Source organism: Phodopus roborovskii, unplaced genomic scaffold (genome assembly GCF_943737965.1).
Source record: "Phodopus roborovskii unplaced genomic scaffold, PHOROB, whole genome shotgun sequence".
Lineage (NCBI taxonomy): Eukaryota > Metazoa > Chordata > Mammalia > Rodentia > Cricetidae > Phodopus > Phodopus roborovskii.
In genome coordinates this window covers 17565068-17592074 of record NW_026126448.1, presented here as the reverse complement: position 1 = coordinate 17592074, position 27007 = coordinate 17565068, and the positions used below count along the sequence as shown (strand labels likewise).

The window sequence follows — 27007 nt, the reverse complement described above, 5'->3', positions numbered from 1 at the left end:
CTCTGATCGTTACCCACGCTCCGAACTGTGAAGCGGGGCTACAGAGTTCACGGGGCCGACTCCCTCCCTTGGGACTCGATGGTACGGCCCCCGGCCTCCCCGACCCCTCCGCTGCGGACTTTGGTACAGGCCCAGGAGGCCCGCGGCGGCTTCTCTGGGCTGCCCTTGCCCCACGCCGAGTTCCGGGCCCGGCCCCTCGCAAGCTGATTGGTTGCATTGGGGCCCGGGCTGTGCTGCTATAGGTGATCCCGGAATGGAGGGCGGGGCGACAATGCTGGCCCCTCCCCCGGGTCGGACGCCTTGAGGAGCCGCGAGCGGGCGGGCGGGCGGACGGACTGACGGGAGGGCCGGGCGGTAAGCAAGATGGCGCAGACTCAGGGCACCAAGAGAAAAGTCTGTTACTACTACGACGGTGAGCGGCGGCCTGGCGGCGGGGGCCGGGCGATGGGGAAAGACTGGGAGAGGAGGCCGGGAAGAGGTCGCGACTGAGGGAGGAGCCTGGGAGAAGATCGAGGCTGAGGGGGAGGTTGAGGAAAAGTCGAGGCTGAGGGAGGAGGTTGAGGAGAGGAAGTCAAGGCTGAGGCCGGGAATGGGGGTCGTGAAAGGGGTAGCCTGGGGTAACCTCGGTGAGGGGAGATCATCAGGGAATCCGACGTGAAGAGAGAGTGGGACTCCGGGGGGGAGGGGCGGTGAGGCTGAGCCTGGCGCGGGGAGGGGGGGTACGTAATGTGATGGAGACGGTTTGCCAGGATATCTCTTTCTGCTGAGAATACAAAGGTCTTTCACTGTCCCATAGTCCTTTTTTTTTGGTGAGTTCTGCAGGACTGGCCACCCGCTTCCCCTCCCCCCCCCCAAGTCTATGAGTAGGGCCTGCAGTTGATAGTTGGGAAATGGACTTCCCGGGGATGCAGGGGGGAAGATGCAACTTCTTAAAACAGATTTTTTATTGAATCAGTATGGAGCAGCTTCTTCTGTTCTGGGTTGTGTTTCTGTTGGAGCTGGAGGGCTCATCGAGTCACATTTCCTGTCTTGAGTTCCCGTCTGAAGGGGGAGCTAGACAATATCACCCTTACCTTTCTGTGAAAGTGCTGGAATAAGGGGATGTTCAGAGTTGGAGAACACAGAGAGGAGGCCTCAACCCATGGTGAACAAGCAGGTGTGTGTGTGTGTGTGTGTGTGTGTGGCTGTGCTTAGGATCCAAGAACTGGAGTGGCTCGCCAGGCCCAGGGAAGCCCAGGTAACAGCCTGGTACCAGAAGGGGACAGCGCCTCTGTTTGAGAAAGGGTCTTAAGTGTAGCTTAGACTGGTCTTGAACTAATACTCTTCTTCCTCATCTTTCAGATTGCTGACTCTAAGCCTGCACTACTTTGTCTAGCTTTGGTTGTCATGTTTTAAAAATAACCGTTTAGTTGTTTAGGAGACATTCAGCCCGACAGCCCTTTAGATCAGAAGTTTAGAAGACAGTTACTTTTGGTAACTGTATAAAATAATGCAGATAGAGTCTGGCGTTGATGGCTCACTTGGGAGGCAGAGGCAGACACAGACGGATCTCTGTGAGTTCGAGCCCAGCCTGGTCTACAGAGCTAGTTCCAGGATAGGCTCCAAAGCTATACAGAGAAACCCTGTCTTGAAAAAAAAAATTCAGATAGTTAATTTAGAAGAGGATACGATCACTCAGGTTGTAGAGAGTGAAGAAACTATTTTGAAATTATTTTTGTTCATTTTATTTTTTTGATATAGGGTCTCTATGTAGCCCTGGTTATTCTTGAAGTTACTTTGTAGATCAGGCTGGCCTCCCACTCAGAGATACTCACCCTACTCTGCCTCTGGAGTGCTGGGCTTAAAGGTGTGTGCCGCCACGCCTGGCCAGTTTTATTTCTAAAGAAGTCACCACGAAGATTTGGTGGCCCTAATGGCTCATTTGCCAGGCTGTCTTCCAACTGTTAGCCACATTCCTGATTCAGTCTTACCCAGTGGACACACCTTAGCTTGTTCTTGTTTCTTTTTTTTTCTGTTTTGTTTTTTGAAGTAGGGATTCTCTGTGTGTTCCTGGCCGTCTTGGAACTCACTTTGTAGAGCAGTCTGACTTTGAACTCTCAGAAATCAGACTATCTCTGCCTCTGGATGGGCCACCATGCTCAGCAGCCAGTTTTTGTGTATTTTTTTTTTTTTAAGATTTGTTTATTTTTATGTGCATTGGTGTTTTGCCTGCATGTATGTGTGTGTGAAGATTCCAGATCTATAACTGGAGTTATAGACAGCTGTGAACTGCCATGTGAGTGCTGGGAATTGAACTCCAATTCTTTGCAAGAGCAGCCAGTGCTCTTAACCTCTAAGCCATCTCTCCAGCCCTCCTGTTTGTCCTTTTCTTTCTTTCTTCCTTTTTTTTTTTTTTTTTTTTTTGTTTTGTTTTGTTTTGTTTTGTTTTTGTCTTTTGAAATAGGGTTTCTTTGTGTATAGCCTTGGCTGTCCTGGAACTCACTCTGTAGACCAGGTTGTCCTGGAACTCAGAGATCCTCCTGCCTCTGCCTCCCAGATGATGGTATTACAGGCATGCACTACCACCACCACCCAGCAGCCCAGCAGTTTTTTCTTGTTTCTTGTAGATAATAACCTTCTTAGAAAAATCTCTGTATCCCTGGTTCCTAAAATGTTGGGTACCTCATAATAGACTTAAATTTGTTTTCTTTTGATACTACAATAGGATTACATAATTTTCCCTTCCCTTTCAATTTTCAATAGTAGATGTTAAATAAATATTTGTTGGTTAAATGACAAAAGGAGGGCTTGGAGAGATGGCTTAGCAGTTAATAGTGCATTCTGCTCTTCCAGAGGACCAATTGGGTTACCAGCACCCATGTTGGGCGGCTCACCGGTGCCTGCTACTTCAGCTGCAGGGGATTCATCACCTTTTTCTGGCTTCCACAGACACCTGCACTCAATGTGTACACACATACCCCGTACACAGATACAATACACACCTAATTAGAATGCCTGGATAAATGGCTCAGCAGTTTTAGAACACTTTGTACTGAGGATTTGTCAATTCCCAGGACCCACATGGTGGCTCACAACCATTTGTAACTCTTTAGGCTTCACGTGTTACACATTAATGTGGTGCACAGCCCTATATGCAGGCAAAACATTTCATACTCAAATGATGGGAAATTTATTTATTTATTTATTTATGAGGCAGGGTTTCTCTTTATAACATCCCTAGCTATCCTTGAACTAACTCTACACCAGGCTGGTCTCCAACTCACAGAGAACTGCCTGCCTCTGCCTTCTAAGTATTTATATTAAAGGTGTGTGCCACTGTGACTGGCAAAAAGAACCACTTTTATAAAGCACGCTGATTAAAAACCATTATTATAAGTGTGGTGGCTTGAACCTGTAATTCCATACTTGGGAGATGGAATCAGAAAGATTGCTGAAAATTCAAGCTCAGACTGACCTACAGAGGACACCCTGTTTCAAAACAAAATGATCACTTGAGTTTGGAACACTGTTTAAGGACTTCCTACCACATAGTCCCAAGTAGTCATCCTCTGTGTGCCTAGTTAGAGACAGGGTCTTACTCTGTAGTGCAGGCTGGCCTTAAACTCCCTTCCCCTTTGCAAGCACCGTTCCTGTTTTCACAGAACTCTCCAGATTAAATGGAGACTTGAGGAAGGTACCTACAAACCTGAGGTACCTTTTTGTGTTCTAGATTTAGAATCAAAGAGTTGACTTCCAGATCAGTCCTTAGCTGTGATCTTAGGCACTTGATTTTCCTGAGTTTCATTGTGATTCATTGTTTGCTTATTGAGCCTTATGATTTAATAGTATATTTGTCCTTACCTTCAAATCTTATGATTATAAATAAATATGTACAAACAAAATGAAATGAGTGAAATGCTATATATAGATTTCTTTTAGAGAAAAAGATCAATCACTTGGGTCTGTGAAGTGTTTGGGGCTTGAGCTAGTCTTTGTAGCATACAGTTCATCAGAAGAAAATATAATCAAACTGGGTGTGATAGCATAAACCCATAATCCCAGCAGTCAGGAAGCTGAGATAGGACAATAATGAGTCTTTAACCAACCTGGACTACATGGTGAGGTCCTGTTTCAGAGAAATAATTAAAAAGCAAGTAAAAATGCTTGCCAAAAAAACCTGATGACCTGAGTTTAATTTCTAGAACCTGTGTGAAAGTGGAAAGAAAGAACTGACTCTCAGAAGTTGTCCTGTGACCCCCATGTGTGCTCTGTGATACATGCACATTAGTAGTAATACATTTTATTTTATTTTGAGACAGGATCTCTACCAAGTTTGGCTGTCTTGGAACTCCCTCTGTAGACCACTCATAGAGATCCACCTGCCTCTGCCTGCTGAGTGTTGCTGCTGTTTTTTAGGCTATCTCACAATAATGCTCACACTACCTTTCTGGCCTCCTACCTCAGTCTCCTGGGTGCAAGGATTACTGGTATAAATAACCATACCTGATTTATCTAGGCATTATTTTGCCATATAGTAACTACTCACCAGGGTGATGGTGGGTGGGCAGCAGCAGATTAAGATAGAAAGGCAGTGTCTTAGTTAGGGTTTCTATTGCTGTGACCAAAAAGCAAGTTGGGAGGAAAGGTACACTTCCACATTGTAGTCCATCACTGAAGGAACTTATGACAGGAAATCAAATAGGGCAGGAACCTGGAGGCAGGAGCTGATGCAGAGGCCATGGTAGGCTGCTGCTTGCTGGCTTGTTCCTCATGGCTTACACAGCCTGATTTCTTTTTATTTTATTTTGTTTTCTTGGAACTTACTTGGTATGCCTGGGGCAGGCGCATGCGTGCCTGCCTGCGTGCATGTTTTTCTTTGTAGCTTTGTAGCCTGTCTTGGAACTCTTGTTGTAGACCAGGCTGGCTTTGAACTAACAGAGATCCACCTGCCTCTGCCTCCTGAGTGCCTATGTTTTAGAAGGAGAAAATAGGCTAGACTCACCTGTAAGTGCTGACTTATGCAGGGTCCCCAAGATTTATTCTTATTCAAGGTGAGAACAAATCATGGAAATTAGAAATGAATAACAGTATTCTTACAATTTGCTTGGTCCTCCTGGCAGAGTGCTTAACTATGTTATTACAGCCTCTTCTCTTGGGGCTGGGGAGATGGCTCTGCAGTTAGAGTACTGGCTGCTCTTTCTAAGGACCTGGGTTCAGTTCACAAGGGATTGACTATCTCCACAGACAGCTACACTGATAATGTGTAATTTGCAAGTGGTGGTTCACGCTTTTAATACCAGCACTCTGGTCTAGAGAGCAAGTTCCAGCACAGTGCTACACAGAGAAAACCCACCTCAATAAACCTAACTAAACTAACTAACTAAATAAATAAATAAATAAATAAATAAATAAATAAATAAATAAAATGAAACCATACTTCTCTTCTGTCAGGTGATGTTGGAAACTACTATTATGGACAAGGCCACCCAATGAAGCCTCACCGAATCCGCATGACTCATAATTTGCTGCTCAACTATGGTCTTTACCGAAAAATGGAAATCTATGTGAGTTACTGGAGTGCTGCCCCTGCCTAACCTAATCAGTGCTGGTTTCTTGTGTGCATTTTTTAATCTTCATTTCTAAGTGATCATTCAATCAGAGGCTATTGTTTGGCAGATAGATAAAGATTCTTTTTTCTTTTGAGATCTTCCTGTCTGAGTGCTGAGTTTAAAGGCCTGGAATTACAAGTTTTATAGGCACATGCACCATACCTGTTTCTATGTGGTGCTGAGGGGCTTGAACACAGGTCTTTGTGCTAGAGGACTCTTGTACTGAGCTACATCCCCAACCTCAGTGTAAACCCATGTCTCCTTTCCAGATACAGCTCTAACTAATTTTGTCTGTGCTTCTAATTTTAAAAGAAAAACTGGAACTTTGGATTTTATATAATATCTCCTAAGTTTAAAATGTTGGCTTAAGGTTTTTGTCTTAGTTTTCGTTTTTTTGTTGGTGAAAACTTAGAACCTTATGCCTAGGCTATAATCCCCATACTTGTTTTTATTTTTTAGCAGCCATCTGAGCAAAATACACCAATATATCTGTAGACTAAATTTGGCTCCATTCTTAGTTTAACCTCTTCTGGGGGCGGTGAGGAACGAATGGAAATTTTTTTCTCTCGAGATAGGGTTTCTCTGTAGCTTTGGAGGCTGTCCTGGAACTAGCTCTTGTAGACCAGGCTGGTCTCGAACTCAGAGAGATCTGCCTACCTTTGCCTCCCGAGTGCTGGGATCTGGGATCAAAGGTGTGTGCCACCACCACCTAGCATTTTTTTTTTTTTTTTTCTTTTGGTTTCATAGGCAGGGTTTTGTTGTGTATGTAACCCGAACTGTTCCCAGCCTTAGGCAGTCTGGTTGCCTTCACCCTCCCAAATAACATATTGGCTTCCAACTCACTACGTAGTGCAAGATGATGATGATCTTTTTGAATTTAAGGCCAACCTGTTCTACATAGAGAGTTCCAGGCAATCCAAGACTGCATAGTGAGACCCTGTCTCAAAAACAAAATAAAATATAATTTACAAATCAAACGAACAACAGAAATGGCAAGGCTAGTTCCCTTTGGAGTTATCCCAACAGTAGAATGAGGAAGACCCATGCTACTTTATGACTTACAGTTGACTATTAATGGTTGTCTTCCCAGCTTGTGTAACCTAGCAATAACATCTTTAGCATTTCGGAGACTAAAAGTAGATGAGTCTTCTTTCCCAGGTGCCTTTGTGTTTTCAGAGCCAGAGAAGACACCTAAGAACAGAGGAAGATGGCCTTCACCTGTTGATTTCCTCCTGTCTCCATCTCCCAGGTGCTGGGATTCCAGGCATGTGGCATTACACCCAGTGTTGTGGTACTGGGCCTTGTGCATGCTAGGAAAGTGCTACACCCAACTGAGCTACATCCCAGTCCCTCCTTTATTAAAGAGGGAAAACCCTTTCTAAAAACTTCTTAGCAGAATTCCCTTTATGTCTTTTAATCATTTGCCATCTTCCAGCCATCCTCTGGCCTTAATGGATTTTGTGTTTTATTCCCTTGGGCTGTTTATCAACACCCAAACAAATTGGTATCTATTTCCAAGGATAAGAGAAAGAGTAGCTAATTGGGAGGCAACCAGTGGGAACTGCCATAGCAGAGACTATGTTTTTGAGGCAAGAGCTTATGTAGTCCTGTTTGGCCTGGAAATTGCTGTGTAGCTCAGGCTGGCCTTGAACTCACAGAAATTCACCTGCCTCTTCTGAGTGCCAGGTTTATAGCTGTGTGCCACCATATCTGTCTGGAGATCTTGTAGAGATAACTTTCTGTATGGTATACTTTTGTTTTCTTTAATATTAAAATCCTTTTATATGTATGGGTGTTTTACCTGCATGTATGTCTGCACCAGTGAATGTCTGATTCCCTTGAAACTGGAGTTGCAAGAAGTTGTGAGCCACCATATGGGGGCTGGGAATTGAACCTGGGTTCTGTGAAGAACAGCCAGTGCTCTTTACTGCTGAGCCATCTCTCCAGCCTCTATTTTTTTTAATGATTTGTCTTTGTGTATCTGGATGGGTATGTGTGCATGAGTTAGAAGTGGTTATGAGCTGTCTGATATGGATACCCTGATACAGAACCAAACTTAGTGCTTGTAAGCATCAAGCCAGTAGTGTCCTTACTGTAAGCATCGAAGGCAAACTCTTTATACAATTTCCTTCTCAAATTTGTAAACTTTGTCTTCCATAATGTGATTTTTTTTTTTTTTTTTTTTTTTTTTTTTACCCTCCAACTCTGCCTCTGTTGGGTGTGAGCTTTTGGGTTTGTTCTTCCATAGTGCTTCTTTTCTGTCACTCTTTTTCTCTTGACTGTGTCCTGTGCATCTCTTTCCCCAAAGCACAGGGCCATCTCAGCTTCTGCCCTGAGCTGATAGCTTTAGGACTCATTCCTAAAAGAAGCTTTAGAAGAGCTGCTGTTCATCTCTGACCTGTTTCTGTAGCTGAGGGGGACATTTGATGTCTTACTCCTTTCAGAATCCTTTCTGCACTTACCTATGATCTCCCTGGAATTCCTTGCATTACAGCCAGCTGTTTTCCTAATCACTAAGTCAAGAACCCTTGATTTCTCTTTCATTGGATATTAACTTTCATAATTCTAGGCTTCCTACTTAGGGCCCCTTTTTATTCCCTCTTTTTTTGCTTTTTTTTTTTTTTTTTTTTTTTTTTTCCCTTCAGTATATGTCTGTGAGGTCAGAAGAGGGTATTGGATTCCATGGAACTGGAATTACAGGAGGTTGTAAGCCACTCACTATGTAGGAGCTGGGACTTGGAACTCATGTCCTCTGGAAAGAATAGCCAGTGCTTTTAATTGATGAGTCATCTCTGCAGCCCCAGCTCCCTTTTTCCCCTCCCTCATTTACTCTTTCTCTTTCTTTTCCTCCTCCTGTCACTCTCCTTTACCATATATATCATGGTAAAGGGTTCTTTTTGGACAGGGTTTCTCTGCATAGCCCTGGCTGTCCTGGAGCTCACTCTGTAGACTAGTGTGGCCTTGAACTCAGAGACCCTCCTGCCTCTGCCTCCCCAGTGCTGGGATGAAAGGTGTATCCCAGCACACCTGGTTCTATATTATATTTATTTGTATAGGTGTTTTTGTTTTGCCTTTATGTATGTCTATATGTCATGCAGTGCCCATCTAGGCCAGAAGAGGGTGTCAGATCTAGAACTGGAATTACAGTTCTGAGTAGCCATATGGGTGCTAGGAACCGAACCCTGGTCCTGTGTATGAGCAGCCAGTACTCTTAACCTCTAAGCAATCTCTCCATTGGGCCCCTTTCCCCCTTTTTTTGAAATAAGGTCTTGCTACCCTGAAATCATTATGTAACATAGTCTGGTCTTCAACATGATCCTCCAGCCTCTCAGCCTTTGATGTACTAGAATTTTCTGAACCACCTCTTCTAATGGCGTGTTTGTGTGTGTGTGTGTGTGTGTGTGTGTGTGTGTGTGTGTGCGCGCACAGACATTTACCCTATGTGGATATTGAGTTCATTAACAGAAATGGTAGAAGAAATTCTGAAAGCGAAGTTGGACTTTAAGTACTGCTGGACATACAACAAGAAACTGTGTAGTTAGTCTAACTGAATTTAAAATGCTTCAAGGATTCCTGGGTAGTAGAGCTGGTTGGGGACCTATTAAAATTGTGAGCCTTCAGCTGGTCATAGTGGTGTGTGCCTTTAATCTCAGCACTTTGGGGCAGAAACAGACCAGTCAGTCTTGTGAGTTCAAGGCTAGCATGGTCTATAGAATAAATTCTATGAGAGCTAGAACTACAGAACCTGTCTCCAAAAAAAAAAAAAAATGGGAGTTTTCAACTCAACACACAGACCAAAATGGAGTTAGGATTTGCATAGTATCTTAGAAGCCATAGCCAAAACAGAGCTTTGCTGATAACTCAAAGAGGGTGAATTGAATGGCTTAATGTATTATAACATAGTTTATGGACCCCTCACTAGATAGGTCACTGAGTAAGAGCACTTGTTACTGAGCCTCAGGACCTGAATTCAATCCCCAGAACCCACATAGTGGAAAGACACACCGAAGTCCTGCATGTTGTTCAATGTCTTCCCCTTGTGCACTATGCACTCGTAAGCCTATACACACAATAAGCTGAAAATGTAAAACAAAACACAATCCTTAGTCTTGCTTTTCACTATGGCTATCTTTGATTTTAAAGAATGATTTTTCTGTGTAGCTTCCATTGGCCCAGAACTTGATATGTGACCCTGACTGAACTTGACCTCCCTCTCTAGCCCTAGTCTCCTGAGTCCTATGATTCCAAGTAGGAGTTAACTCTGCCTGGCCTCTATGTGTTTTTTGATGTTTTTGAATTAAATGAGGTTCAGAATAGTGCCTAGAGTTAGGCACTTAAGTTTTCAATCAAATGTACCACTAGTGTAACCTTTTTTGCTGTAGTTTGAAAAATTTTACTGCAATATATGAACTTTAACTTGGGCACATGATGGGCACAGACTAAACAATAAATGTTAGTTGTGTAGATGACAGAGAAGAGGGATGTCTTTCAAGGTGATCCTTCTTTAAGGGATAGGGAGAAGGGAGTCTGTTTCCCCCTCTCAGACAGGCTTCTCCATATAGCCCTGGCTGGCTTGGAACTCCTCCATAGGCTAGGCTGTTCTTAATTCTAGGTGGGATCCATCTGTCTCCTGAAGGCTTTTTGTTTGTGTGATGTGGTCCTAACCTCTGTCTGGTCTTCCTCTGCTTCTTGGGTGCTGTTGTAGAGGTTTCTATCGCCATACTCAGTTGAGACATTTTGAGAAGGGAGAGGAGTGGTGGTGATGGTGAGTACTGTAAGCTCAGCACTCAGGGGCTGAATTAGGCATATGGGTTTGAGGTCAGCTTGAACACAGTCACACAGCAGGGTTGTGGTCTAAAGAGATGGTCCAGCGGTTAAGAGCCCTGGCTGGTTTTCCAAAGGACCTTTGTTTGGTTCCCAGCACCTACATGACAGCTCACAACTGTCTAATCCAATTCTCATGCCCCTGCTGGCCTCCACAGGCCCTGCTCATACATGGTACACATACAATATAATAAAATATTATGAGGAAGAATGTTGGAATCATCAGGAAATTTCTAACATGTCAAAGTTTTAGTGGGAAGGACTTGATGAAAATTGTTGGTGCAATGGTTTATAAAAGATTTTCCAACTGGGCATGATAGCACACAGTCTTAATCCTAGCAGTCAGGAAGACAAAGGCAGAGACAAGCCTGTCTCTGAATTCAAGGCCAGCCTGGTCTCCAGAGCATGTTCCTGGAAGCCAGGACTACACAGAGAAATTCTGTCTCAAGCCAGGGTTACATCTTTAATCTCAGCACCCAGGAGGCAGAGGCAGTTGGATCTTAAGGCCAACCTGGTCACCCTACAAAATGAGACCATATCAAAAAAAATAAAAACAACAAAATCTCCAATATTTTAATCATCTTGAGTCAACCTTTCCTTGAACCCCTGGAGCCTTTGACTCATGACTACATGTTATTGAATAATAAATAAGTAATCATTTACAAGGCACTTAGTTTTACAAATTAGTCCAGTGCCTGACTATAACTGGGAAAGGTGCTGCACAGAGAGGCAGACAAGTGCTGGGAGAAAATGCAAGTGATTCAACTAGAAGAGTGAAGACTGACATTGATCAAGGCTAACTTTCCTTTCTCCCTATACTCTTTAGCGTCCTCACAAAGCCAATGCTGAGGAGATGACCAAGTACCACAGTGATGACTACATTAAATTTTTGCGTTCCATTCGCCCAGATAACATGTCTGAGTACAGCAAGCAGATGCAGAGATGTAAGTATGTTCCATCCCCACCCAACTCTAAAGCTCCACATTGGGTTTCTCTTTCCATAGGGAGGCCCACCTACCTTTGGCCCCTATTTAGTTAACAACTGATTTGTCTTGTTCCCCCAAAGTACCAGCATATTCATTTTCTCATCTGGTTTTCCTTGTCTCCTGATCACAAATAGTAGAGTTGGACTTTTTCCAGTTAGGGTTACAACGCTGTCCCAGGCATACTCTAACTGTAATGGGAAGGGCGCTGACTTAGAAGCAGGCAGTAGACACTGGTCTGCTCTTAACTGATGGTGTAGGGCCCTTCCCCTAAGATTTCTGTTCGGGTTGAGCTGTGTGGCTTCTGATTCCTGTCCAGTTGTATTTGCTCTAACTTTGTATTTAGAGGCCATAAAGGACAGACTAGATAGATGATGTAATCTTTGAGATAAGGTGACTCTACTCCTGCCCCCTGAGATCTGAAACAGCAGAGTCCATCCCATGTCAAAAGCCATACCTCAGTTACAGGAATTGTGATTGCTTTTAGCTGTGGGAAAGCATTATTCAGATTTGGGACTACATTGTCACACCTGAATTCTCTTTTGTGATGGAAGTGTTTGCTTTCTGAATTGACAAAATCTTGCTGACTTCATGGAGATCAGCTCACTCCTTTCCTGCAGATGTAGGGGTTTCCATGAAACATTGACAATAGGACTGAGCTCAGTTGCCAAAAAACAGGCTTTCAGTAGAGAAGCAGCCTGTGTCACAGCAAGTGAGCTTCCATATTTTTAAAGCTTTTAATTTTCATGTGTTTGTTTATGTACATGTGGGAGTCAGAGGGCAACTTAAAGTTGAGCCTTTCCTACCATGTTGTGGTATTTGGGGATCATAATCAGGTTATCAGGCTTGCTGATACGCCCCTTTGTGTTGAGCTTTCTTGATGGTCCTGAGATTTCGTGTCTTGGTTTGAATGCTCAACTGCTTGCTACCTATCCCACTTAGGTGTGTGTTCATGGGTGTGATGCTCATTTAGGGTGGGTGTGGCTGAGCTGAACAGAGTCTTAAGCTTGCCGGGCATGTGCTGTACTGCTCACCTCTCCCTTTGTGTCCCTTTTTGTTTTAACTGTACATGTGTGGAGTTATGTGTAACAATCGAAGGTGACATCTCTGTAATTCACAAATCTTTCAAGTTTGACAACATACAAGGCTTTCAGGAATGTACATGTTCTGTGCCAGTATTCTGGTTTCTTAGGAATTAGAAAGTTGCTTGTTACAGTGGTAGATCTGTAATTTTCACCTTGAAAATGAAGGTGGGCATGGGGCTGGACATATGACTCAATGGTTAGAGGACTGGCTGCTCTTCCAGACAACCTGGGTTTGATTTCTAGTACCTTCATGGTGGCTCATAGCCATTTGTTCCATGGCCTCTGTGGGCACTGTACACACATGGTACACATTCATACATGTAGTCAAATACCCACAAACTAAAAATCAAAATTAAGCTTAAAAAGTGAAAGGTGAATAGGATGAAGGTTTCAACCTTGTGAATCCTTATACTTGGTTCATAGTATTTTAGGAATCAAAGTAAAGGTATTAGATGTAACTTGTGAAGTGCTTTCCGAAATGTCTACCACAGCAGGAAGCAAAACCTCTGAGCTTGTTATTAATGTTTAATAGTATCTAACCTAGGGAGTTTATGTATGCTCTTGGTGCATATTAAAACCGTTTTGAGACTTTGAGGACCTTGATCAGATGTTCTGCTTTGTTCATATTTTATAAATCAGACTGAGAACCTAGAAAAATGTAATTTCTGGAGCAGACAGTCCCAACATGGAGCTCATGGTAAAAACATGATGAGAAAGACTGAAAGGGTTGGAGCATTGTCTGTTCTGCAGACTGTCCAGGAGGTAAAATATTTTCTCAGAGTCACAATCAAGGTAGCAGGAGAGAAAAGGAAACTCCAGGCTCTTGCCCCTATATTCCATATCTGTGGCTCTATTATCTACTCTTTAAAAAAAATTCATGGCTGGGCATTTGTGGTGCGTGCCTTTAATTGCAGCACTTGGGGGGGCAGAGGCAGGTGGGTTTCTGTGAGTTCAAGACCAGCCTGGTCTACAAAGCTACACAGAGAAACCCTGTCTCAAACAAACAAACAAACAAACAAACAAAAAACCCAAAACAAAAAACAGTCATCGCCAGGGATGTCATCCCATCACTTGGGAGACTGAGGCTAACTTGGGATATAGAGTACGACCTTGTATCAAAATAAAGAATGCATTTGTACTGAACATTAGCATATTTCTTCTATCATTCCCTATAGAGTATGCTATAACAACTATATTGTGTAATATGTACATTGTATTATATATAATAACTTTTCTAGAAATGATTTCAGATGCAGGAGTTCCAGGTTATCCAGGGCTACACAGTGAAACCCTGTCTCAAAAAAACCAAAACAAAAAGCAATGGGGCTTAGTGACACATGGTTGTAACCCTGAAGTCAGGGGGCCCAGGTAAGAGGACTGCCAGCCTAGCCACATAATGAATGGCTACAGTGTGAGACTTAAACAAAAAACTGTTATCAAAAGTAATGAACACTCGTGTTTCCTCACAGACCAAGAAAGAAGACATGCTGAGTATAGCTTAAGACCCCTGGTCACAGCTGCTTTTTTCTATACTTGGCCAGTTCTCTATTGATCCCCTCCCCCATTCTGTGACCCTAGTGCCAGGTGTAATTTGGATTCCAAAGTTAGTGTTTAATCCTATACAGGTTTCTATGGTGCTGCTATATGTTGTTTGAGATGGGGCTAATACTACTTAGGTCTGGTTGGTACTTGCTGTGTGGTCTCACACTCACTTAGACATTCTTAAGAGCTAATACTACAGGCATGACCCTCCCTGCTTGCTCTGTCTCCTAAGATGCTGCTTCTCATGTAGTCCAGGCTGGTCTTGAACTATGTAGCTGAATTGAAATTTTGGTCATTCTCCTTCTACCATGAGCTGAGATTACAAGTGTGAGTCACTGTGTTCAGCACCCTGTCTTGAACTGAAAATAAACAGGCTGGCTGTGTGAGCTGTGTGCTGAATTGGATCCCGATGGTTGATGTCTTATGTCTAAAACACCCATTCCCTCCCATGGGATGTCATGGAATGTCACATCCCACAAAGCAGTATAAGGCCTCCTTTGGAAATTCAGGTCCCAAGACCTGTTCCTTCAGGGGAAAAATCAGGGTGCAGATTTATTTGCCCTTGGGTAAATAGCCTGGTCCCAGGCACCAAAAGTTCTTAATGACATAGCCTTTTTCCAGTGTTTACCAAGAAAGTGAGAAAAAGCCATCTACTGCCCACTCCCTAAGAAAGACTTGGCACTCTTCAAGTTACAGTAGCACTGGAGATGGTAACTTTTTTTTGTTTGTTTGTTTTTTGGAGACAGGGTTTCTCTTTTTTTTTTTTTTTTTTGAGCCTGACCTGGAACTCGCTCTGTAGACCAGGCTGGCCCAAAACTTCGAGATTCTCCTGCCTCTGCCTCTGCCTCCTGAGTGCTGGATTAAAGGCGTGTGCCACCAACGCCTAGCTTTTGGTAACTTTTTTTTTAATGTAATTTTTATATGTGTGTTATGGGGGTATGAACACATTACAGTTATGTCTAGAGACAAGAGGATTTGAGTCTTTCCACCTTCCTTGGGTTACAGATTGAACTCAGGTTTCCAGGCTTACACAGCAAGTACCTTTACCATCCGAGCCAGCTCAGTGCCCCAGAGTTGATATTTCTGGAGGTTATGATAGCTATGTCTCAATATTACCAAAATCCAGGCTGGCCTTCCTAGAATCGTCTTCTTGCTCTACTTTGGGAACTCCCATTGATAAAAGACTGGAGTAAGAGAATAAGGATGTAGCCCCACTTCTGCCCCTAACCTCAGTAGTTTAATTTTTTGTGAAAGGAAATAGCCTGGATCCTCTGACACTCCACCCTCTAGGTGTGTTTGCCATTTGCATTTGTGTTTGCGTGTATTTCTACATGATACTCTACTTTGTACTTTTACCTCATGGGCTTGAAATAACTTGATTTGCCATTTGGTGTAGCAGAAAGCACTGGACTGTGGTGGTCAAGACACCTAGATCCTTCCTATTCTAGTTCTGATACTACCTGGTTATATAGTCTTCGGCAAGTCAATGAACTCCTTTGCATGTCCTCATTCCAGTGCACAGTGGGTTCGAGTCCTGTCTTGTCTAATTCTTGGAGTTTCAAGGATCAAATGAGAGAGTGTATATGTGAAAGCACTCTGGATAAACAAAAAAAAAAAAAAAAAAAAAAAAAAACCAGGACATATTTTCTCAGTCCTTTAGGACAGGCAGCAAAGAGTGAGGCTGTTGGAGACCAACATCGGGACATTAGGCTTGAATTTTGCGTCTAGTATTTAATAGCAGTTTACCTCTCTGAGCCCATTTCCCATTTATAGGACTGGAGCAAATTCTACCTCAGAAGCACATGTGAGAATAAATGCAGCAGGTATTTACAGCACTTAGAAGTGAGCAGAATGCCATAAACACTATTGTGTAGGTTCCTCTCCCAGCATTTTCCAAGTTGCTAAATGCATCTATAAGATTTCTAATGCTATGTGTGCAATAGTTCTAGCTACTCAGAAGGCTGAGAGGCAGCAGAATAGTTCAAGACCAGCTTGTGGAACACAGTGAGATCATGTCTCTAAAGGGAGAGAGGTCTCTTAGTTTTCCCACTGACTAATTGAAGTGAATATCATTATTGCTTATTATAATTGATAGCCTCAATCTCTAAGAAGTTAACCTAGACTAGAACCCAAGCCTCCTGAATCCTAATTGTTTTGCTTTTCATCTCATCAGCTCATAAATACCTAAATTAAAAAAAACTGAAGGAAATTGTGGAAATTAACCCTTTACTTCTTTCTTTCAAGTCAACGTTGGTGAGGACTGTCCAGTATTTGATGGCTTGTTTGAGTTCTGTCAGCTGTCTACTGGTGGCTCTGTGGGTAAGGAAATAAAATCAGTTCCTGGGGCTGTGCTAGACTGTTATGGTGAGATCTGCCTTTTAGATCAGGAGTGCTGACCTGTGACCACTAAGAATGATGCTGTGGGTTTTTACTTTAAATCTTTGACACAGTACTGAAAGGTGTTCTTAACTATCTTCTGCCAAGAGAGCCTATATACAGGAATCTCCTGCAGGCCTTAATGGGTTGTTAAAACACGGTATATAAAAGCAATTTGTGAATAACAAAGTTTTATAAATGTAGGATCAGCATCTGTGTCTTATGAAAAAGTGAGATCATTAACTTCTGATGTCATAATATTCCTCACAAGTCATTTCCACTGTGACTTCTGGGTTACCTTAGCATTGTCCTAAACATGCAAATGCAGCTATACGTGGGGATATGTTATGGGGACAGTTTTGAGAACTGTGTCATTAGGCAGCTTTGTTGTATAAATATTATGGTACAGACAAATAAAGATGGTATAGCCTCTTACATATCTAGGCCATGCATTAGACATATAGTATAGGGTCCAAGGATCTTGATGAATAATAATGTGAGATTAAATCAAACAGCAGGAAAAAATACAGGGTCAGTAGTGGTGGCCTAGCATTTAAGCATGCTTACTACTCTTGAATAGGGATTTGGTTCTCTGGTCCCATATATATACAGCTATAACTCCAGTTTCAGCATGTGCCTGGGGGTGCCAGGCACTAACATGGAGCACATTACATCCATGTAAGCATGCATGCATATATATGTACATATACACACACACATTCGTGTAGGCAAAACACTCATACCACAATAAACACAATGTTTTTATGTGTGTGTTTTGTCTTTTCAAGACAAGATCATTATATATGAAGGCGGAGTTTAAATGAGTTCCACTTACTTGGAACTCACTGAGTAGATCAGGCTAGCTTCAAACTCAAGAGATCCCGCTGCCTCTGTTTCCCTAGTGCTGTCAATGGATTATCCTTGATTTGAAATCTTACTCTCTAATTGAAATGAGAAGTGGGTGACTAGTGAATTTTATAGTCTGTATGTATGATAAGCTTCCTCTTTCTAGGCTCATGGGGGAAGGGGAATAGTTTAGTAATAGGCTTGTGTTCTACTTCTGTGCCCAGCAAGTGCTGTGAAACTTAATAAGCAACAGACCGACATCGCTGTGAACTGGGCTGGGGGTCTGCATCATGCGAAGAAGTCCGAAGCATCCGGTTTCTGTTACGTCAACGATATCGTCTTGGCCATCCTGGAACTGCTAAAGTATGCCTGCCTGACCTTGTGTCTTGGAGGAGCATCTTAGGCCAGGTTCCCACTTCCCTTTTTCCCCGGGCTTGCCTCCCTAGTTTGCTTTTCTTATGGTGTGCTGGCTAGGATGTGTTCCATGAGTGTCTCTGACCATCCTCTCCTTGACGGGGTCTTGGTTTGATCTGAGCCCACTGCAAGATCTGGGGCAGGTGCTGCTCAGATCCTGCCTCCAGAGTGTCCTTGTGTGACTGGAGTTGACCCTGGCTGTAGAGTAGGAAGATCGGACATGGTCGGCTTGGTCAGGCCTCTGGAGACACCGGGCCGCTCTTCCACCTTCCTTCAGCCAGTTTCCACGTCTCTGGTGCTTAGAGATACCTGAGGGAGGCAGCTAGCTCGGTAAGCTGGGACCTGGCGCCCTTGGCGCGTCCCATTCTCAAAGAGCCCCAGACCTTTGACCACCTTCTGATCCTAGGTATCACCAGAGAGTGCTGTATATTGACATTGATATTCACCATGGCGATGGTGTGGAAGAGGCCTTCTATACCACAGACCGGGTCATGACTGTGTCCTTCCATAAATATGGAGAGTACTTCCCAGGAACTGGGGACCTACGGGTGAGAGCTCTCTTTAGGAACCAACCACCTCACCTTTCTCTGCAACTCTCCTGTCCTTTGCCACTAAAAACTACTTCCTGCCTCTTTTGCCATTCAGAGTACCACACTACACAATCTCTTTCATTCTTTACTCTGGAAGAGGGATAATGGGATACAAGGAGTTGGAGAATTCAGGGTTTTTTGGCTCATTGTTCCTCCCTCCTCACCGTAGCTCAGTTGCATCACACTTTAATGTCACAAGCTTGAATTTGGAATGAGGGATTGGGGGTCTTGGGAGTCCTCTCAGGGGTTCTCTGTTTTTAGGTCACCTTCCCCTTGCCATATGACTGAAAGGAATGGGCTCTCTACATGAAAGCTTGACTCTTACATAGAATAGTTAATGGACTTGTGCCCTTCCTAAGTCAGCTCCATTTGTTTCTGTTAGCATGAATACAGTGAGATCTCTTTACCCTGACAGTCCCCAAGGTGGGAAAATAGTACTAATTAGGTTGTTTGATACAGCAAACATTCAGATAAGTAGCTTTTACTATTTTGAAGTCAATTGGAAGAACTTTCTTCTCTTACTGATGCCTGCCCTCCACAGCTTCCTAGAAAGAATAAAAGTAGAGGATTGTAGAGTAAAACTCTGGGCAGAGTTAGTTGGTGGTGGTGGGTTTTACTTCTCTGACCTGCCTGCTTGCTGGCTCTTAGCTAGAGGCAGAAATCTTGTGCTGTGGGGTAGGATATTGACTCTCCTGTCCCTGTATCGGTTCAGAAATACCGAGTGGTGTATGTTGGGCTTGCTCTCGCCTTGCCTATTTCATGGGCTCATCTGCTCTCATTGTACCACTGTCTTTACTTAGCCTTCCCACCCCATCTTTGAACCTCCTTCTGTTTGTATTTTATTTTAATATCCCTTTTGATTAGGATATTGGAGCTGGCAAAGGCAAGTACTATGCTGTTAACTACCCTCTCCGAGATGGGATTGATGACGAGTCCTATGAAGCCATTTTCAAGCCAGTAAGTGCCTTAATTCACCTCTTGGACTCCTGTTGGAAAGTTAGCAAAGCACCTACCATGGACAAGAGATTGTTCCTCCCTGTGGCTTATTGGGAAAGGAGAAATATTTCCAACATTGACTGTTGTATGGTAGTGGGGAACAAACCATCTGCTTTCTGTGAGTCTGGCCATTACTTAGTACATTAACATATAAGACATATAAGACACTATCTTTGTGGGAGGTAAACAATATGTACCCAGCCGTCTGTGGTCAGTTGTATGCCAAAACTTTCCTGGGGAGACACAATATGTCTATATTCACCACAGATAGGGAACCCATGACAGATCAAATTTGATGAAGCAATTATTTTTTGTTTTATTTTTGTTTTTTGAGACAGGGTTTCTCTGTATTGCTTTTGGAGGTTGGTTGTTCTAGAACTCATTCTGTATACCATGCTGGCCTTGAACTAACAGATCTGCCTGACTCTGCCTCCCGAGCACTGGGATTAAAGGCATGCACCACCACTGCCTGGCTTTTTTGTTTTGTTTTTCAAGATAGGTTTTCTCTGGAGCTTTGGAGCCTGTCTAGGAACTCATCTATAGACCAGGCTGGCCTAGAACTCACAGAGATCTGTCTTCCTCCCAAGTGCTGGGACTAAAGGCATGCTCCACCACTGCCTTTTGTTGTTGTTTTTGACCTTTTAAGCAGACGTTTATTTAGCAAAGCAGAGAATACTCCAAAGAAAGTTGGGAGTAGGCTGATCTGATAGTGAGGGTAGCAGCCCTGGGTGTTTTATGTCTCCATATCTTTGGAGTGAGCTACTAGGATTCCTTTCTTCTTTTTTTTTTTTTTTTTTTTTTGGTTTTTCCAGACAGGATTTCTCTGTTCAATAGCTCTGGCTGTCCTAGAACTAGCTCTGTAGACCAGGCTGGCCTTGAACTCATAGAAATCCTGCCTCTGCCTCCCAAGTGCTGGGATTAAAGGCATGTGCCACCACTGCCCAGCCATTTGTTCTTTTCCTAATTTCTTTTTCAAGACAGGGTTTTAATGTATAACAGCCTTGGTTGTCCTAGAACTCCCTTTGTAGACCAGGCTGGCCTTGAATTCAATAGAACTCAACAGAGATCCACCACCGTCTGTCTTCCAAGTGCTGGAATTAAAGGTGTGTACCAACATTGCCTGGCTATAAGCAGAATCTTTTTAAAAACAATATTTGCTGGTCGTTGGTGGCACATGCCTTTAATTCCCATCCCTTGGGCAGCAGAGGCAGGCCAGATCTCTGTGAGTTTGAGATCAACCTGATCTACAAGAGCTAGTTCCCGGACAGCCTTCAAAGCCAGAGAAACCCTGTCTCGAGAGGAAATACATATATGTATGTATGTATGTATTTAATGCAAGTCATGTGATCACTCAGATGAGTGCCTACTATGTACTTGGTAATAAACATGACAGAAGCTTCAGTTTCAGGCTTCTGAGTGACATGCTAAGGTCTGAGAATAAAATATTTGTACATATGAGGCTTAAATCTATAGGGCCAAATGAATTAAGCAAGAGCAGCTAGAGGTTGTGAAACTTCCAAAAGGAAGAGTAGGGAGCTGACGGGAAGTCATTCTAAGCTCAGTTGTTAGAGCTGTATGTATCTTTACAGATGCATCTTTATAGACTTGTTCAAATTGGAAAGCTCTTGTCTACCACACAGTATATGAAGATGAAAAGGAAGAAAGTGCTGAAATGGTCTCTCTTTTTTTTTTTTTTTTTTGATGATAACCAAGATGTATCCTTTTAGGTCATGTCCAAAGTAATGGAGATGTTCCAGCCTAGTGCAGTAGTCTTACAATGTGGCTCAGATTCTCTGTCTGGAGACCGGTTAGGTTGCTTCAATCTGACCATCAAAGGTGAGACCAGGTATCACATACAGGGGTGGTCAGGGTCTGCTGGGTTCCCCTGTAAACCCACATCCCTTTTCCTTCCACAGGGCATGCCAAGTGTGTGGAGTTTGTCAAGAGTTTCAACTTGCCTATGCTGATGCTGGGAGGAGGTGGATATACCATCCGTAATGTTGCTCGGTGCTGGACTTATGAGACAGCTGTGGCCCTGGACACAGAGATCCCTAATGGTATTATCTCCTCATCCACGTTGGGCTGGGTGGGAGCTGGGCCTCATGTCCCTCCATTTACAACTTCTTTCCCATTTGGTCACAATGTCTCTATACTCAAGCTTGAGGCCTCTGCTTATTCTCTGGTGGTGGGCAGACTGTAGCCATCAGTCGTTCCCTAGTCTTGTCTTCTCTCCCTCTTGTTTTTGGTGTGGACATTATCAGTTATTTAGATGTTTGGGATTTCCAGTGCATGGGTTAGTGAACAGGAGTGCTTATTATTACACCAGGGCTTGACCTTTGCCCTCCTAGAGACCCATATTCCATGAGTGCTGATATTAGAGAATGGTGTCATGAAAATTAAGTGGGTCCTAAGTGTAATCCCTGCCCTTGGGAAGGAAGCTTAGGCCAGCCTGGCCACAGAGGGACCCTGTCTCAAAAAGACATAAAGAGAAAAAAATTAAAACTTTGTAGGTATCCAAGTCTCAATGTCTTGGAGGCACTCTCTTTTCCAGGTGGGTAAACAGACCTAGAAAAAGCTCCATATGCTTCTCTCGGGGCCCTGTGCTGGCAGTATCTTGACTCTCCTCTCCCATGCCCCCAGAGCTACCGTACAATGACTACTTTGAATATTTTGGACCGGACTTCAAGCTTCATATCAGCCCTTCCAATATGACCAACCAGAACACTAACGAATACTTGGAGAAAATCAAGTAAGTGTGTTGCCTGCTGCCTGTCCATTGAATGGGCCAGGTCTGCATTATCTCTAACTGGAATCCATCCTGTTAAATGTAGGCAGAGGCTCTTTGAGAACTTGAGGATGCTGCCCCATGCACCTGGTGTCCAAATGCAGGCAATCCCTGAGGATGCCATCCCAGAGGAGAGTGGTGATGAGGACGAAGACGACCCTGACAAACGCATCTCCAGTAAGACCTAGATCAGGGACCTATAGTCCCTGCTCAGTAATCAGCTCTGAACTTCCCTCCTCTCTTCCAAGCTGCTCAGCTGTTAAGAAACCCTTTTACTTGCTGGGTGGTGGTGGCACGGATGCCCTTAATCCCAGCACTCAGAAGGCAGAGGCAGGTGGAGCTCTGTGAGTTTGAGGCCAGCCTGGTCTACATAATGACTTCCAGGACAGCCAGGACTATTATACAGAGGAACCCTATCCTGCAAAACCAAAAAAGAAACCTTAGCTTTGAGATCCCTGATGTATTTCTGGAGGGGTGCTGAGGATAGAACCCAGGGCCTTCTCATATGTAGGCAGGCACTCTACTCAGTCTCTGTAGCAACTCTTGAAGGACATTCAAATGATATAGCCCCTTGCTCACATGCCAATGTTTCATCTACTACCTCCTAGTCTGCTCTTCTGACAAACGAATTGCCTGTGAGGAAGAATTCTCCGATTCAGATGAGGAGGGAGAAGGTGGTCGCAAGAACTCTTCTAATTTCAAAAAAGCCAAAAGAGTCAAAACAGAGGATGAAAAAGAAAAAGATCCAGAAGAGAAAAAAGGTGGGTTTGTATTGGACCAGGACTTGGGTCTATATGTAGAGCACAGCAAAGTGTTAACCCAGGCCTGGTCAGCTTCTGTGGGGTGTTGTCTGTGTTCCTTGCACCTTTCTGTGGTTCCTAGAACTAGCAAGAACCACAAACAAATGACTCCTGGGCTCTGCTGGCAGTTTGAGCCTGGCTCTCACATACCACTCAAGCCCTTTCCCCAGCACTTTGCCCTGTGTCCCAGGGGGCTGCCTCTGCCAGTGTTCTGGCTGAAACTGGCTGGGAAACTGGTCTAACCTGTTTGTTTTCAGCCAGTCTCACCAGAGGACCTGGGATGGGCTTTTCTCATTTAGTATTACAGTCAACTTTAATACTAAAGAAGGGGTTTCAGGATAGAGGAGTACTACTTCCTGACCTGGGTCTTTTGAAGCTTTCAACTATCCCTGTGCTCTTGTGTTTTAGAAGTCACCGAAGAGGAGAAGACCAAGGAGGAGAAGCCAGAAGCCAAAGGGTGAGGAAGAAGCTGTTGGCCATCTCCCTGGCATTGGAGCATCACCCCCTTTGTGTCCAACCACCGGGGAGGGCAGAGAAGGTGCAGGGACAGCTGACCCAGCTTACAAAGGACCCTTTCAGGGTCCGGTCTGTATATTTCTGCAGAACTAGGAAGCCCCAGCAGTCACCTGGGCAGCCAGAGTCTGTGGAAATCATTGTAGCTGTATTTCTGCTGTCAGTCTCCTGAGTAGGTTTACTCATGCAATCTGTTTTCTCCACAGGGTCAAAGAAGAGGTCAAGCTAGCCTGAGCAAGATCTTCAGCTCTGGCCTCTTCCCAAGTTCCCTACTTCTCCCCAATCTCAGATTTTATATTTTCTATTCCTCTGTGTATTTATATAAAATATATTAAATATAATGTCCCCAGGGACTAGATAGGAACCAGGGACCAGAGCCCAGTGCAGTGGTGCTGGGGGAACTCTTCCCAAAGCCACCTTGTCCATCCTGCTCAGGTCTTAGTTTTGAACCATGTAGGGTGGAAAGAAAACAACCGGAAGACAAAATCCTGAACTGCCAAGTGCCTGCTTTAGGAGCTCTGTTAAGATGCCCTTACTAAGCTTTCTAGAAGGGGTGACTGGGTCTTCCAGGAACCCTTATTTTCAGGCTTAGGTAATATCAGCCATTTTTAGATTGGTTCTGTTTATACCTTCCCACTGGACTCAGGCAAGCAGAAAAACTCCCATTGCCGTCTTCCCCCAACTCTGCAGGTGGAGGTGTTAGCCTAGCTTCCTTTTTGAGATACTCATTTTGTGAGACTCTTTATAATAAAACAGCACATTTCTATACCCTCCTGAGCTTGTTTCCTAGCAGTGTCCCTGGTTGGTTCTTAACTCTCTCTTCCGGGTAATTGCCAGAAAACCTCTTGGACTCACCTGCAAGTATCTTCTCCCTCCTGGTTGGTTTGTGCCCCGTGCCCCAGAAGACCACTCATTGAAGCACCACTAAAGGGACAACATTTATTCCTTTTCCAAATGTTACAGTAAATCCAGGAGGAAGAGAATGGTTTTAGCAGTTAGAAAAAAAAAAGTACAAATCTGGGGTTTGGCCATTAAAAGTTATTTACAACAATGGGAGAAAAAAAAAAAGACAACAAAAAGTTGTTTCACATTACAGACCTCCCTCCCGCCCCAAAGCCTAACACTTGCTCGTCAAGTCAGAGATACGGTTGATTCACAAGCTGGAGGTTTGAATTTGAGTAAGACGTTTATAAAACCCAGACAGGGGCAATGTCCTCCCCCAGCCCAGGTGCCACTAGGCACAGCACAAGAGACTAAAAACTCAACAGGGAAAAGGCTGGACACTCAGGGTTTGGGAGTATAAGCCCCCCACTTCTGGCTCAGGGGTTTCAAGGAAGCAGAATAAACAAAATGTACTTGGAAAAGAATTGGGAGGAAAGCCAGCAATTGCCTTCTGCAGGGGTGGGGGCCTGGGTAGGAGGTAGGGGCGGGAGCATTTCACATCACTAACCTAACTTGGGAAACCGTAAGGGACCATCTTCAACTGGTCAAAAGAGTAAGACCAGATGGCTGATGGGAGAATCCACAGGAGGGAGAGAGGGAACGTGGCTGGGAGGGGGCGACAAACCCCTTCCTTTCTGGGCACAGGAAGGCAGCCAGGGCACCAGGTCCAGGCAGTGACCTCACAAGGACAGCACAGTTTTTGCAGCTTAGAGATCACCCACCTGCCCCCACCCAGCTACTCATTCTGCTCAGCACTGGCGGATGCAGGGCCACTCTCGGGCCCCGAGGGAGTGGATGGCTCTGCAGCCTGGGGCCCTGCCTCCTCTTCTGTGTCTCCTCCCTTGGAGGCAGCACTAGCCTCTGCCCCCTTGGCCTGGGGCTCTTGGCTTTCAGGGGTGGCAGCGGCCTTCCCTTCTTGGGCAGTGCCCTCGTCGCTGCAGGCGCTGATCTCCCCCTGCTCCTGCTCTTCCTCTGTTGGTGAGGAGGCTGAGGAATCACCCCCACCCTCCTTCCGATTTCTCTTGAAGGACAGGCCACTCAATTTGAAAGGCTTCTTGAAAGAGAATTTCTTCTTCTTCTTGGGGGTCTCCTTGGGGGCGACCTCCCCCTTGGCCTCAGCTTCCTGGCTAGGGGGCGCTGGCTCGATGGCATCACCAGTAGCCCCAGCTGCCTCATCTGTTCCGTTCACGGGTGGTGACTCCCCTTCACCCTTGGGGGTTAAGTCTCCATTGCTTTTCACGTGGCCATTCTCCTGCGGGGCAGAGGAGACAGCAGTGAGGGCCGGGGCCCTTCTCTCCCACCCCCAGCCCACTTCTGATCCCTTGCAGGCGGTGGAACCCACTACCGGGGTCTGCAGCAACCCAAGTCTGGCTTTGGCCTCACTCCCATCCAGGCGCGCTGGGACGGTCACAGCCAGCAGGAGGCGCTGGGGTACGGGCCCCCACCCCCCTCCCCCGGGGCGCGCTCTCTATTTTCCGCGCGGAACCTCACCGGGCCCGGATCCCGGGCTGGTGGACAAGCCTGGCCCGGAGCTATTGGGCGGGAAGCGGCCCCGGGGCGCTGCCTCCCAGCACTTGGACGGCCGATTTTCCCAGGCTCCCGCTTTGTGTGAACAGCCCCCACCCACCCCAGAGTCTCCCCACATCTCTGCTCCCCGCCGCCTCAAAAGCCGCCACGGGCCGCCGAGGTCGGGGCTGCAGATGGGTCACCCTGGGTGCCCAGCACCGGTCCCGAGGCCTCAGACGCCCCCTTGGCGCGGCCTAGCAGCGCCTTTGTTCCACGCGCGGCCTTCGGGGCGGCCTGGGGGCAGCGCCCGCGGTCCGGGCACGAACAAAGAAGGCGGCGAGCCCGGCCGGCGCCCCCTCCCGCCCCTCCCCTCGTTCGCCCGCGGGGGCTGCGGCGCCGAGAACAAAGGGACCGGGCGGGGGAGGGGGCGCCTCGTGTCCCGGGCCGGACAAAGCGCGCGGCCCCGGCCCTGGGCCCCAGAGGGGGCGAGGCGCGCGGGTAGGGGGCCGGGGCCCGACGCGCCGAGCGCACCCACCTGTCCGTTGGCCTTCGCGGGGGAAGCGCCCGCTGCCTCCTCGGCGGTCACGTCGCCCCGGGGAGCCTTGGAGCTCTGGCTGCCCATGGTGGGGGTCTGCTAGGGGCGCCCGGAGCCGCCCCGCGCTGGCGCCGCAGGGGATACTTCGGCTGGGACGGCCCGGTGGGCGGAGGGGTGGGGCTGCGTCCGAGGGGGAGGGGTACGGGGGTAAAGCGCGCTGCACCCCCGCTCCGCAGCCGACCTCCTAGCTGCGCCCGCCGCCGCTGCGCTCCGCGCCAGAATGCCGCCCGCCGCCCGCCGAGCCGCCTATATGTATGCGCCCGGGGCTCGGGGCGGGGCCGGACATTTAAATGAGCACCCAATCGCGGGCGGAGGCGGGGTCGGGCCCGGGCCCCTCTCGTGCTGTGGGCAAAGCGAGCCTTCTGGTTCCCCCCCAACACAAGGCACTGCTAGGGGCAGGTAGGGTCCGGTGTGGGAAGGAGAACTTCCCGGACCCGCCGGGAGTTGGACTGGGAGGGGGCCGTCGAGGAAGAAGCACTCAGTCATCCCTTGCTCTCACAGCCTCACTTTCAGCCTGATTCCTGCTCCACAGAGGAGAGTTCCCCGGTTCTACACTGGCTCCTTGAACTCTTGGAAGGGCTCACAAGTCCAGACTCGTCAGACGCCTGGTCCTGGGTTGTGC

General features: G+C 45.8%; 2 protein-coding genes across 2 annotated transcripts; one reads left to right on the top strand and one right to left on the bottom strand.

Moving 5' to 3' along the window:
• Positions 1–255: 255 nt before the first annotated feature.
• On the top strand, positions 256–24110 carry Hdac1 (histone deacetylase 1). The gene is made up of 14 exons (XM_051188885.1): positions 256–412; positions 5431–5543; positions 11239–11356; positions 16267–16341; positions 17469–17607; positions 18065–18206; positions 19113–19205; positions 20972–21080; positions 21161–21301; positions 21885–21993; positions 22076–22206; positions 22638–22790; positions 23238–23286; positions 23549–24110. Exons 1-14 carry the CDS (start codon positions 364–366, stop codon positions 23574–23576), a joined length of 1449 nt encoding a protein of 482 aa, XP_051044842.1. The 5' UTR covers positions 256–363; the 3' UTR covers positions 23577–24110.
• A 157-nt stretch (positions 24111–24267) lies between these two features.
• On the bottom strand, positions 24268–26608 carry Marcksl1 (MARCKS like 1). The gene is made up of 2 exons (XM_051188906.1): positions 26326–26608; positions 24268–25536 (listed from the first exon to the last, which is right to left on the bottom strand). Exons 1-2 carry the CDS (start codon positions 26410–26412, stop codon positions 25021–25023), a joined length of 603 nt encoding a protein of 200 aa, XP_051044863.1. The 5' UTR covers positions 26413–26608; the 3' UTR covers positions 24268–25020.
• Between the last annotated feature and the right edge of the window lie 399 nt (positions 26609–27007).

Excerpts from the sequence above, each read along its gene's own strand:
- Marcksl1 (XM_051188906.1), bottom strand. The coding sequence starts at position 26,412 with ATGGGCAGCCAGAGCTCCAAGGCTCCCCGGGGCGACGTGACCGCCGAG. Across the intron at positions 25,537-26,325 it reads CCGCGAAGGCCAACGGACAG|GAGAATGGCCACGTGAAAAG; the intron begins GTGGGTGCGCTC and ends TCTGCCCCGCAG.
- Hdac1 (XM_051188885.1), top strand. The coding sequence starts at position 364 with ATGGCGCAGACTCAGGGCACCAAGAGAAAAGTCTGTTACTACTACGAC. Across the intron at positions 22,207-22,637 it reads CCCTGACAAACGCATCTCCA|TCTGCTCTTCTGACAAACGA; the intron begins GTAAGACCTAGA and ends ACTACCTCCTAG. Across the intron at positions 22,791-23,237 it reads AGATCCAGAAGAGAAAAAAG|AAGTCACCGAAGAGGAGAAG; the intron begins GTGGGTTTGTAT and ends CTTGTGTTTTAG.